This window comes from Alosa sapidissima, chromosome 8, assembly GCF_018492685.1.
Source record: "Alosa sapidissima isolate fAloSap1 chromosome 8, fAloSap1.pri, whole genome shotgun sequence".
Taxonomy (NCBI): domain Eukaryota; kingdom Metazoa; phylum Chordata; class Actinopteri; order Clupeiformes; family Clupeidae; genus Alosa; species Alosa sapidissima.
The window spans coordinates 25362938-25375998 of NC_055964.1; the positions used below are offsets into that span (position 1 = coordinate 25362938).

At 42.1% G+C, this 13061-nt stretch overlaps 2 protein-coding genes across 5 annotated transcripts in view; one reads left to right on the plus strand and one right to left on the minus strand.

Moving 5' to 3' along the window:
• Window positions 1-5102: 5102 nt before the first annotated feature.
• On the plus strand, window positions 5103-9871 carry selenom (selenoprotein M). The gene is made up of 5 exons (XM_042100796.1): window positions 5103-5356; window positions 7765-7800; window positions 7897-7931; window positions 8691-8769; window positions 9197-9871. Exons 1-5 carry the CDS (start codon window positions 5258-5260, stop codon window positions 9389-9391), a joined length of 444 nt encoding a protein of 147 aa, XP_041956730.1. The 5' UTR covers window positions 5103-5257; the 3' UTR covers window positions 9392-9871.
• Window positions 9872-9873: 2 nt separating this feature from the next.
• The window catches only part of smtnb (smoothelin b), a 56414-nt gene continuing 53226 nt past the window's right edge, over window positions 9874-13061 (minus strand). For 2 of the 4 annotated variants that reach the window (XM_042100752.1, XM_042100754.1), the window contains 2 exons: window positions 12192-12361; window positions 9874-11052 (listed from right to left, as the gene is read on the minus strand). In XM_042100752.1, coding sequence (XP_041956686.1) covers window positions 12214-12361 — 148 coding nt within the window. In that variant the 3' untranslated portion in view covers window positions 9874-11052; window positions 12192-12213. The remainder of the gene's footprint in view (window positions 11053-12191; window positions 12362-13061) is intronic. The other 2 variants (XM_042100753.1, XM_042100751.1) reach the window with 1 other exon arrangement.

The following is a 13061-nucleotide window of genomic DNA, read 5'->3' on the forward strand; positions in this document are numbered from 1 at the left end:
CGCCGAATAGTGCGCGATCCGAAGGACCATTGAACACACTGTGCCAAACATCTCCAAGCGCATGCCCTTCCGTCATCATCGTAGTTTAGTCTACTTGGTTACATCACTTTTCAAGGTCAGCTCAGACAAGATTGCGCCAAATGTGCGCCTCTATCACTAACGCTCTTGAGGTAGTTTTTTCGACTCCACCTGGGAAGGAACAATGCCTTTGTGGCTGCCCGTGAACAGAAATACTGTGTACTGAATGACTCAGGTTGTAATGGTTTCTTATGCAGTGGAGACCCTGCCAGGGTTTTCTGGTCCAATGGCAAGTAGGAGCACATACAATCTATAGTCTGGTCATAATTAATTGCACACTGAGAGGGTATTCCATGAATGCAACAGCATTGCTCACATCATTTTAAATGGGTGGTTTGATATGTGTGATCTTGGAGTCATCGGAATAGTGGTTATTTACAGACTATTAATAATGCAGAGATGAGTGTTGCTGGGAAACATTACCATCCCCCATTTGCGTTCAGACCACAGTGATGATTATACAGCTCATTCATAAGTGTCATGAATGACACATAAGGTAACCTCCCCATGTTTATTTCCACCCAATCTATTTTCAGGATTATATCTTATATCCATGATACAGCTGCAACTCCATAACAATTTTTGTGTAGGCTAACCACCTAAAGAAATAAAATATTTTTCTCAAAAACAAATGGCACTATTATCAGCACCCCCACATTTAATAATTTCTAAAGCCTATCTTTGCCAATAAAGCAGGTCTGGCATCATTACTCGCTGAGCAAGTTCAAATTGTGCCCATGCATGGGAACTCTGGATTTCCAGGGTAAATTTATACAGCATAAAGAACAATAATAATGTTGTCATTAAAAACATTTTAGTTGTCAAATATAGCTATATAGAACATGTCCCCAATTTCCCAATAAAATGTAGGCTATGGGATATTTATTAGCTAGTTGCTAAGGAAATTATTATTAATAATAATATAAATAATTAATAATAGGCCTAAATATTGCTTAAGTAAATAATAGTTTTATTGTATCTCATTTCCAAGCATGTTGTACCTTACTGGTAGCCTGGGAGAACCCAGATGAACCTGTTAGCTAATTTGAATTCGCTCTGCAGGTTGGTCTGGCAAGAAGATCATTGACACCCATTTTCAACATTTCAAAACCCCAGGAACCAGTTGTTCAACACAACCAATGGCTGTACTGATGGTGACATGGTTAAACAGATACAGACGTGTGTTTTCTTTGGAACTGAATAAACAACTGCATTTAAAACTTAAAAAAAAAAAAAATGATTGCTGCACTTCTGAAACCATTTGGTAAGAGTTTAATGCACCAATTTAAGTTTAATGTCAATGCTTGCTGGAATATTTTTCAGGATGTCTCAAAATCCAGGATGACAATGCCAGGAATCATCTGCCTCAAGGTGGATCAGGGAGAATGAAGAATCATCTCCACAGATAAATTGGCCACCACAGAGTACTGATTTCCCGTCTTTCAGATATGCTGAAGATTTTACGTAGAGCTTTGTCTTATGAATCTTAGTGAAAAATAATGGAACTGAACAAAAACAAGTGTTGTAAAGTTGTCAGAATAATGCCAAGGTAGGCTAAATGCATGAATGTGAATTATAACCCTATAATGAACTGATTAAAAGAAGTTTCTGGGATTTCTTAAACAAAGAGAGATGGAATTCTCATGTTGGTAAACCTCACTCCCTGACTCCTCAATAGTGCTGCTGGCATGCTTTTAGCTCAATTGTCAGCACGCTCGACTCCCGATCCGAGGTGCTGCTGTTCGGGGGTTCGAGTCCGGGCGTGTGCAGGACTGAACTGCGCAGGTTCAACACAACGCAGGTTACATTTGTATGCAAATTAGTTGATATATTTGCATGTATATGCATATTAACTTTCACAAAATAATGCACAGAATGCATATCTAAACTAATCTGGTGAAAGAATATCAATATTCTCTTTGTATGATGTACTTTTTAAAGAAGAACTCATTCATTGACAATACTGTGAAGATTTTTTTGACCCCAAGACAATACTTTGTTCTGTAACTCTCCAACAGTGATTCTTATAGATTTTGCATCTCTTACCATCCTCCTCACTATGCGATGTTTAGGCAAGTCACAGTCAATTCGTAGTTCCAGTTAATTGGAATTTCTTAATTATTGTTTTTTACTGTAAAAAATTGACCAGGGGGGCCAATAAATGTGGAGGACGGCTGGCTTTCCACACTAGGGGCTCCAGTCCTGGAGCCCCTAGTGTGGAAATCCAGCCGCAGATGGCAGATGATGCCACACAAAAATGGAGGATCTGCATCATCTGCTGGAGCAATCTGAGGAAGAACATTCTTTGGTGAAATCACCTGATGACATGAGATGAGTGTGTTTGGTTTCAGAGAGTGGAGATACAGATACTGTAACGGTGATGGGGAATGCTTGCGCTTTCTTCAGAGATATCATGTGGCATCTACCTGTTGAAAGAAGAGGTTGTGTTTGTGTGTGTGTTTGTCTGTCTGTGAGTGTGTGTGTGAGAGAGAGAGAGGCAGTGAATGAATTAACAGACAAGGCACGCAGGGCTCTTCATGCCATAGACAAATTCCTTTCGAAATCCCAGTCCAAATCTGGCTAAAACTGTTCTCATCAGTGGAAATCAGGACCTAGATAAATGGGAAAAACACCCAATTGAGACCCTGCATACTGAATTTTGTAAAGCCATTTTAAAAGTCCACCGGCACACAACTAACAATGCATGCAGGGCAGAACTAGGCCAATCCCCTCTTCTGGTTAAAATTCAAAAAAGGCAATCAAATTCTTGAAACATCTAAGTCTAATTGACTCACACCCATTATCAAGCCCTGAAACACCAAAGATAACTCCCCTAATAAACTTGGTCTTCAGGCACCCTCCCCTAGAAACACCTAACACCTTAAAGGCCCAAGACCAGGCCACATCCACACAAAATGTTTGGATTAACCAAATCCCCCAAAACCAAAAAAAGACATTTATGACTAATATTGGCAATCTAAAACACAATCCCAAAGCAAACTGCAGTGCTATTTGACCCTAAACAGAAAATATACACTTGAACATTACCTAACAAAAATAAACTAAACAAATTTGAGAAGTACACTAACAAAATACAGACTTAGTGAACACATCTTATCCATAGAAACAGGATGACACAAAAATACCTGGCTGCCAAAATACGAGCGTCTATGCCAGCAGTGCAGAGATGATGTTGTCAAAACTGAATTACACTTTTTAAGAATGCCCAAAATTCCAATCAACTCGTAATAACTACTTCCCAAAGACAAAATCCCTGATTTCTATGACCTAACCTGAACAAACTACTATACCTGTTGGGAGAAGATACAGACAGCTGCTGCCCAATATGTTTGTCACCAGCTGAGAGACACTGAGTGATTTCTGTATGTGTACATGTGACTGACTGACTGACACACACACACACACACACACACACATGCACAAGAAGAAGAAAAACTGTTCACAATTTACTTTGTCTATGTACTCCTACCCCTTGTATATACCTGTGTAATGGCTTATGTCATTTTGCTTATGCATACATTCCTGTAACAATTGCTTTGGCAATACAAATGTCCAACTATTTGTCATGCCAATAAAATTGAATTAGAGAGAGAGAGAGAGAAGGAGTCTTTTCTTTCATGCTGATGTATCATTTGTTTGATACATGTTCAGATGCAATGTATAATTATTGCTTTGCCAATGCTTATCTAATTGTCATGTCAATAATGCACCACTTTGAAATTTGAAAGAGAGAGACCGCTAGAGAGAGAATGGTGCATGTTTTATATTGGGAGTGTGTATGTTTGTGAGGGGGTTTGCAGCTTGTGTAATAAGGCAGGGAGTCTCTATAATATTAATGAAGTTCAAACTGTGCTGTTGGGGGTGAGCTTCTGTGTCTATGTGGGTACAGAAGGAACCACCCCTTTGTTGCAGCTGCATGCTTTCAAATCTGACCTAGAACCAGTTATTTAGCATTCTTTAAAAGTGAATTAGATTCAGATAGGCCATGAGGGCTCTGTTCATTTATCATTTCAAGAACAGAGATAACAGAGAACTGAGATATAACTTATTAAGATATGATGACTGGCAGAACTGTCAGAATGCAATCAGAGTTTGAATGATTGCTTTTTCAAACAAAGCTGAGTTGTTGCATGTGAACCCAATGCAAATCCATTACTTTATTTTTAACTATAAGACAGGAAAATCTGAGATAAGGGAACATACCCCGGCTACAAGCAGCTTCCTGAAAAAACTCTTCGTCAGCCTATTATAAATTACCAACACTTACATCCAAATGCATATAACTATTATATTAAATGTCATTTTTCTTTATAGCTTTATACTTGGACTGAAATGTTGTTACACAGGATTATGCCATACCATAAGTGAAGCATATTGTGTGCAGTAGCCTACACAATACCCTGCAGTATAGCAGCAACCTGTTTTTCTTGGGAGCCACCCCAATTGGTTGGGATGTTGGGATGTTGTGTACAATGTAAATTGAAACAGAATGTGATAGTCTGCCAATCTCATAAAGCCATATTTAGTTACAAAAAAAGGGCATAGACAAGACTAGTTGGAAATCGAACATGAATTCAACATGGAATTGTAGAACCACATTGTTGGGGAACAGAATCTTCTGTTAGAATGTTCAAAACTGCGTTTTACCCAATGACACATCTAATAAACAATTTTTTTTCCATTTGTTATTGTGTGTTTTTAGACTATTTTGTTTTGGATGAGTGTTTGGTAATCTAAGACAATACAGCAATGTAGCCTATTGCTGAGATCTATTTTCAGTTTCAGCAACACTGACGAGTCGAGACCAATAATCAAGTAGGCTAGCCAGAAGCTTCTTGAAAAGACGGCCTGTCATTCGCCAAAGGCAGACACAGACAGCACAAATTCTATGTTTTATCCTGTATCCTGCATCCTGTGGTGACTGATGAGTGAGTGATGGGATTATGTGGGTGACGTGTACTTCTGCGTTCTGCTTCCGTGAGATGTAGGGGGAGCTTGACGTGGCGAAGACACCGGACATGACATAGATCTCACAGAGTTGTGAGACTGCCGACAAGCTAGCTGAGCTCTTGCGTGAGCATAACGACTGGGGATAGTCGGTACAAGGGTCAGTCAGTGTCCAGACGGACTGTATACTGATCCTCGCACAGCTGCACAGATGTGGTTGATCGTGCTGGCTGCGCTGCTTCCGGCAGTGCGCTCTGCGTACGAGTTGGACCCGCAGAAGCTTCAAGGCCTGGCAAAGGCTAAAGTAGAGGTATGGGTAGTATTCATTTGTGATGTTGGTAATAGGGAAGGGACAGCAAGTAGGCCAATGTGATTGTTAACTTAAGCAATTGATATCCTTTTAGGATTGCAGCAACCACATCACATCAGAACAACAGTTCGTTTACTTTTGGAAAACAGTTTACGTTCTGGTTGAGAGACTGAGGTGTTTCGTTGCGTTTGGATGCATAGCTGCTAGCCTAATTAATTCCACGCACTTAGACGATGCTGAAATCATGGTTTAGCATAAGGTAGCCTACGATAAGGGCGACATAGCCTATGGACTATCACGGATATGTGACACACACGAGGGAACCGGAAAACCGTTGGTGCTGCTAATCCTCGGAAATAGAAGAATAGCTATCCGCTAATGTTTCAGTAGCCTAATGAATGGGCAAAACGAGAAGTTCCTGCTATGAGAGTTAGAGAATAAACTAGGGATACGCACTGACTGATATTCGTTACTCGTTAGGTGGAATCATTAGCAATAAAGTATCCATCATTTATCTATCTATCAATGTTGTTTAATCCCTACTGGAAAAGAACAAAACGAGCATGATAGTAATGTTTTGAACTGGTCTTGTTTTTGACGTTTAGTAGCTCGTTTTTTGTGTAGGCTAGCTGCTAAACCATGGCAAAACATACTTTCAGGTGGCTTTATTATTCCAGCAGGTCTAGTTTATCAGTTCAATATCTTTCAGCGTCCCACTCTTTTGTGTTCTCTCACAAAGGAGAGTGTAGCCTGTGGTGTTATTTCTCACCGGAAGATGAAATTTGAGAAGCAGTCATGAGAAGAACACAGCATGAGAAAAATGTCTCTTCTAGCAGGGTATCTGCACATTTTCCAAGTGCAAATTTAAAGACTTTTAAGACCTTTTCAAGACATCTAAATGGAAAAATTAAGACTATACCACGGCAAAAAAGATACAACTTAAAACTGTTTTATGCAGTAGTTTTTTTCTACTAATTTTAACACCCACCCCATTTTGGATGTCTACAGACGTTACCAAATACATTTTGGCAAAAAAAAAATAATAGCCCAGACCCTAACAATTTTAGGGTCTGGGCTGCTTGCTTTTGAAGCTGGCTGTACATATCTGGTTGTGCTACTGTCTGAGGCTGTTCTTCACCTGTGTCTGTAGTAGGCCTAGCCTAGGCTACTTGCCAAACATGTGTACTGGACTGGACTCCCTTCAATTTTTTTTTCAAAGGTAGACTATTTAAATATTTTAATAAGCCTACTAACTTTACCAGGCATCTATTGTCCCATATGCAGCACAGCAAATCAAAGTTAATCCACTTCTTTACATTTTGCATATCAGTTGTATTTAAACCAACCAAAGCTTAAGTGTAATAATATGCGGTTATATTTCACAACTTTTGCGAAGTACTGGGAAAGGCTGGCAAACAAGATGCAGACAGATATTACAGGTAGGCCTATTATAACTTAGACAGATATTTACTTAGGCTAGGCCAGCAAAACACGCTAGAGATGCAACAGATCAACTTAATGTGTATTTCCTCTGTCGGTCTGTGGTTCCTTCATAAATTGCGCAGCAAATTATCAGACAAGTGACAGAAGCACCGCGCATAACTTGACCAGCAGTCTTCGCGTCCATAATTTGTGAAACGATGCTGCGTCTGAGCAAAGATTCTAGAAGCCCAGCGCAGCTCCAAAAAGGAGGACAAATGAGCGTCCGGCTTGAGGCTGCACTGGACAGGGCTTTTAAACTGTCCGGCCCAAATCCGAACGTAGGCCACCCTATCGCTAACTGGCTTACCAGCTCCTAGGCTCTATCGCTTGCATAGGCTACCTACGTATCTCTCAGCCCTCGGCTACAACACGAAACGTAAGGCATATTTTAACATATTCTTACCATTTTTACACCTTTAACGACACCTGTGAAAAACATCTTCACTCTGCAACCACTACACTTCCTTCAGTAGCCTTAGAGCCACAATTACACGAAACCGGATGGAGACATTTCACTCGCTCTCGCTGGCAGTCCCATACACACATTTAATACCTCCTTTTCGAAAATTCAAGACATTCCAGTCAATTTAAGACTTTTTTAGGCCTTAAAAACCGAAAGTTGTATTTAATACATTTTAAGACTTTTTAAGGATCCGCGGGAACCCTGTCTAGACCTAAATAAAAAGAGAAAGACATCCCCCATGGGCTGTCCTTAAGAGGCTCGAGTACCGAACCGTACCATGGGAGATGGGAGTCGTTGTAGAAAATCTTTTCACACCTGACCTCAATCTGTGTGCTCCGGGCTCATGGGTGTCACGTGACCTTCTTTGGCATTTGAGCGCATAATCAGTGTAAGGGTATTCAACATGTGTGCAATGCAACACCTGTGAGTGGGATTCTTATCCTATTCCCATCTCTTCTTGCAGACATGCGGAGGATGACAGCTGAATCGACTGAGGGAGGTAGGTAACTAAACAAGTACTACACTTGTTTGCATTGCAACCTCAATCATAGCTTGCTGCCATCTCATTTTTTATAATCTTCATTGCTCTTTTTAGGTCAAGGCCTTTGTGACCCAAGACATCCCTCTTTAGTATCCTTACTTTGATTCTTCAAGCTGTCTTCAAATACCACCAAGATAACACCCTTTGAGTTGGCATCCATTCAAAGTGGACTCATCGGCCTACTTTAGCTCATTATACTTTATAATGTCTACACCATTAAGTTGTCTTATCAGGTTTGCACACATCTAGGATAGCCTGGAAAATCCAGACCCTGGTAATCTAGAAAGATTAACGGTATGGCCACGAACAATGTAATGGCCCAACTTGAGGGGCGGCACCAAGCATGCATTTGAAAATCTCACTGCACGCAATTGGATAGCACTAGACCAATGTTTACTCTGAATGATTCCGGACTTAGACGCAATTGGATAACACCACGACCAATGTTTACCGACCTCCAACGTTGCAGCGCTGTCGTCATCAGTTTAGCTCGCCTCTGGCCCACCTATATCAGACACGCCGATTTGCAAGGGGTAAAAGTAATGTGCATCATTGCTCATTGCCAGAGTGTCTCACAGAGACAACTCCACTGTGCTCTCGTGAGAACTCAGGATTTCCAGGGTACATCTAGGACTGGCTTTGTGAAAAGTGAAATACCTCAAATGTCAATGACTCAGTTAAACCAGCAGGGGCCACTCTCTTCAAACAGTAATGTAATCTTTCTATCCTGATAAAAAAAATCACTAATTTCTCAGCACAGATTCTGACTTCAGCTCGGGGTTGCTTGTGCCTTGTGTTCTTTTGTTCTCTTGCCGTGTTCTGTGTTCTCCTTGACTGTTCTCTTCTAGTCATAACCTGGTTATGAAGCACATCCCTGGGGCTGATCCTGAGCTTGTCCTCCTTGACCACTACTATCAGGAACTGGACGTGAGTGACTCCTCTTTTTTTTAATATATAATTAGTAGTAACAATAAAGACATGAGGAAAACACAAACTGGAATCTCTTAACTCATCTCACATCATAGCTGGTTACAAGAAATTTTGCAAAAACATACAAATAGAACTCTGAATGTGTTTGTCTGTTTAGGGGGAGCTGTCCACTATGACCCCATAAAAAGCCGCTGCCTTACTGAATCAATCAAAAACAGTGATAGATTGGTTAGGCTGGAAATGTCCTTTTACTGGGATGTGGACTGTTTATTAGTAATAGTAAACACATTGGTCTGTTCACTAGCATGCATTCAAGGTTCAGAAAGTTATAAAAGAAATTCAAGTTTATGTTGCATTCAGAACTGATTGACCTCGAGCTGTGACTGTAGTTGGCCCACCTGAAGTCACTGTGTCTATCCTGTAGCGCATCCCTCTGTCAGACATGACCCGAGTGGAGATCAACACCCTGCTGGCTGAGCTAGGCTTCTACAAGAAGGCCCAGGAGGAAGACGAGGTGCCCGAGGAGTTCCGCTTCTCCCCCGCCAAAGGCAGCCCCTTCCCCGAGGACCAGGCCCCTCCGAACGAGGCACCAGCCGACGCTCAGCACCCCGACTTATAATCACCTCGGACGCAGTGACCGTGCGACATTCCACACATCCAGGCCACACATCAGCTCCTACCCCTAGACCACTCGCCTTCATCAGCAGCATAATCTGCCTCAGCCGTCCACAGTGCATATACTTCCCAACGTTACTGCTCTTCATTTGGGATGTGCATGATTCATTTGTGTGTTCTCTCCTCTGTGAGTGTGTGAGATTGTAGAGGGGTGTGTAATGTCGACACGCAGAATGTGTGTGTGCGTGTTAGATGTATGGCAATACTCTTCCTGGGCTGGTGTGTAGCTACAGTCCCTCCTATTCAAGACCTTAATGATGCCTCAAGCACAAAATCTCCGGATTGGCTTGAGGCTGATGATACTTGTCTTGGTAGGGGGGGGGTTAGCTTCACTTAAAGCTGGGAAAGTCTGTCAATCAAAAAGTGGTTAACATTGTGAAGAACTGTTTTTATCAAAGATGTGAATAAAAACCACAACCAGTCATGTTTAGTTCCTTAAAGTATGTTTTAATGGTTAAATGACGTGTTTCAGAGAGGGATATGCGCTAGCGCTAAGCAATCTTTATGAGTATGTACAGAATCTACTAACAGTGAGGGACAGACTCGGCACACGGTAGTGATTCAGAACCAGCTTCACTGCAGCTATCCTTGGGATGCTAAACTCTTTACAAAACAAACAGAGCTAATTTTTCATACTCCTTATAGAATCCAAAAAGCTGGCCCATAGCTATTGCTCACGGCTCCCCACAGTTCTTGTGAGCGAGATATAAAAATACAAACACACTTAAGGGATTCCACTAGCTTTGGACTGTGGCAGTAGTCTGCCATTTTTGGGATGACAAAAAGTATGTGAAATGTGTCAACGTGAATCTGTACACCCACACAACAAAACAATCCAACCATAAATAGACACTCGAGTGTGAGTGAGTGTGTCATGCTTGTGCAAGGGTGTTTGTGTGTGTGTGTGTGTGTGCTAAAGACCCCACACTGCAATCTGGAGTTCTCTCTCAGAATACCTCACTCAGTGGCTGAGACGTCAGGTCTCAGCAGTGTGATGTCAAGTCCGCAGTGTGGCCAACTGCGCTCCACACCTGTGTTCCGTATCAATTTAAATAAAAATCATCCTGGAATAACAACATTCTGGAATAACAAGAACTAATAATAACAACATCTGAATCTGAACACCATCCAATAATATGAACACAGGAAACAGAACAAGTCTGCATGTTACTCTTTAACACATGTACGCCTGTGGATGCTAAATAACATCAAATACAGCATCAGCGAGGGAATTAAAATACACACAGCCCTCTGCTATCCTCTGGTACAGCTACATACAGTACACACATCGTTCATTTAGCTTTGCTTATTAAAAAAAAATCTTAATTTTAGTCCTGATATCACTGTTGGGAGGGAACTGCTCTCTTGAGGTTAAAACAATAAAATAACTTAGTTTCTTTTCTTTTAAAAACAGCGTCACTCTGTGTATGAAGGAAGTGTGTGTGGGCAGGTCACATGTCAGATTGTGCTTGAGAGCGCATCTCGACGCGACGCAGATGGTTGACAAGCGACTGTACATAAGTGAACACACACTTGGAGTCTGGCTTGTTCCCCATAATCATCATGTCCTCGACCTCCAAGAGAGGCATGCAGTTAGCATATTCCCTGAGAGTCAGAAAAACAGAGAACAGGGGAGGAGATGGGGAAGAAAGAGAAGATAGACACAAGAGGTGGCAATAAGTTAGCCTGACATAGAACAGTTAACACTTAAGTCCAACCCCTATAGTCTGAGAGTCATCCAAAAAGCAGCTGGAAACCCCAGGATGTCCAACTGGAGAAACTGCAAGGCTATTACTGAAATTGTCCACTAGATGGAGCCTTAGCTCTATGGCAGACTGCCTGGACAGTACAGTACTTTATAAGTATACTGTATAGGTACTGTACTGAATAGGACTGCTCTGAAAAGTCTAAGCGCAACCATTCAATGGAGTTGACCAGCAAACTATTGGCCCTTTATCATTACAAATGACAGGACCATTTAAGAGAATAAGGATTGAGTTAACTAAATGAGTCCTGTGCAAAGAATAAAGGCAAGAGCCTCTAAGAATCCACTGACTATCCTTTTTTGGGCACTCTGTGTGCCTGGTAGTGTTGTGCTACCTTGGATTGTCTCAGGAGCTAAATTCTTCTTCTGAAATTCTTCTACCAATGGAACAGTTGGACACCTGCGTCTCGTACTTCTGCTCTGCTCTCTGTAGCGAACAGGAGCGGGCGGTAATGATGACATGACCACCTGATTAACTATAACTAGTCAACTGTATACACCTCTTTGACAGTGCTGGTTTTTTCTATGCATGTGTGTATTATTTGAAGATTTGTGTATCAGAAGTGCTGAAGGGAGACAGAGCAGACTCTTATGGCCTACTGCCATCTGATCTGCATGGCCATGTTTGGTGGCTAGGATAATGATGCAACACACACACACACACACACACACACACCCTCTCTCTTTCTCTCAGGGTTCCTGCACAAGGAACAAAACACATGTTGCTAAGCAACCAAACAGCACACATTAAATGGCGTGCTAAATTCATTTAGTATACTTCAACAAAATAACTATGAATATTTTCCATGCATGTGTCTATATATCACACACATAGAAATCTCTACCCCCTCCCAACAGAGTGGCTAGTAGAAAACTCTGACTCCATCAGAGCCAGTGACTGATGACAAAAGTGCTGTTGACATGTAGCTCTTCATCTGTAAGGCGAGGCTTTGTGGCGACGGGGTGGTGCCAGTCTCACCGTGGGGGCGTGGCCCGTCAGGTCAGGCCGAGCCTTTGGTCTTGACAAGGCCCTTGAGCACTAGGCCCCGGTAGAACTCCTGCAGGTACGTGTACACGCACTTCCAGTCCGGCTCGCGCATGCCCACCATGTCCTCCACGTCGAGCAGACACGGCACGTCTGCCAGCTCCCTGTGCCCCGAGCACAACACCACCACCACCACCACCACAAGGGTGGGAGAGGGAGGGAGAGAGAGAGGAGAGATGAAGAGAGGAGGGGAGGGAGAAAGAGAGAGAGGAAAGGGAGAGAGACAGGTGAAATGTAGAGGAGAAAAGGAAAGACAAAAACAAATGACAGAAAAGGAAAAGAAAGAGAAAAGGAGGATGGAAGACCGTAGAAGAAGAAAACAGCGTGAGCAGCCAGGGACAGAGGTGTCAGGAGAGACAGAGACAGAGAAAGGGGAGACACAAAAAAGATACATTATATTCTCAGTGTCAACAAACACTACATGTGTCCACATGCTCATCAACCACAGAAATAAACAGAACTTGTGCTTACATGCCTTTCAAACTACACACACAGAGACACACAACATGATGTCCAATGGATCATCAGACGATGTCCATTACATTTGTTGTGTGTTTTGGCTAATAAGTGCGTCATGTGAAGTGCACACATTGATAGAACAACAATGCTTTGTACACTAGAGCCTACACACAGAAAGAACAGTAAAACACATCACATCGCACACACGCGCTCTCTCTCTCTCTCTCTCTCTCACACACACACACACACACACACACACACACACACACACACACACACACACACACACACACACACACACACACACACACACACACACACACACACACACACACACACACACAC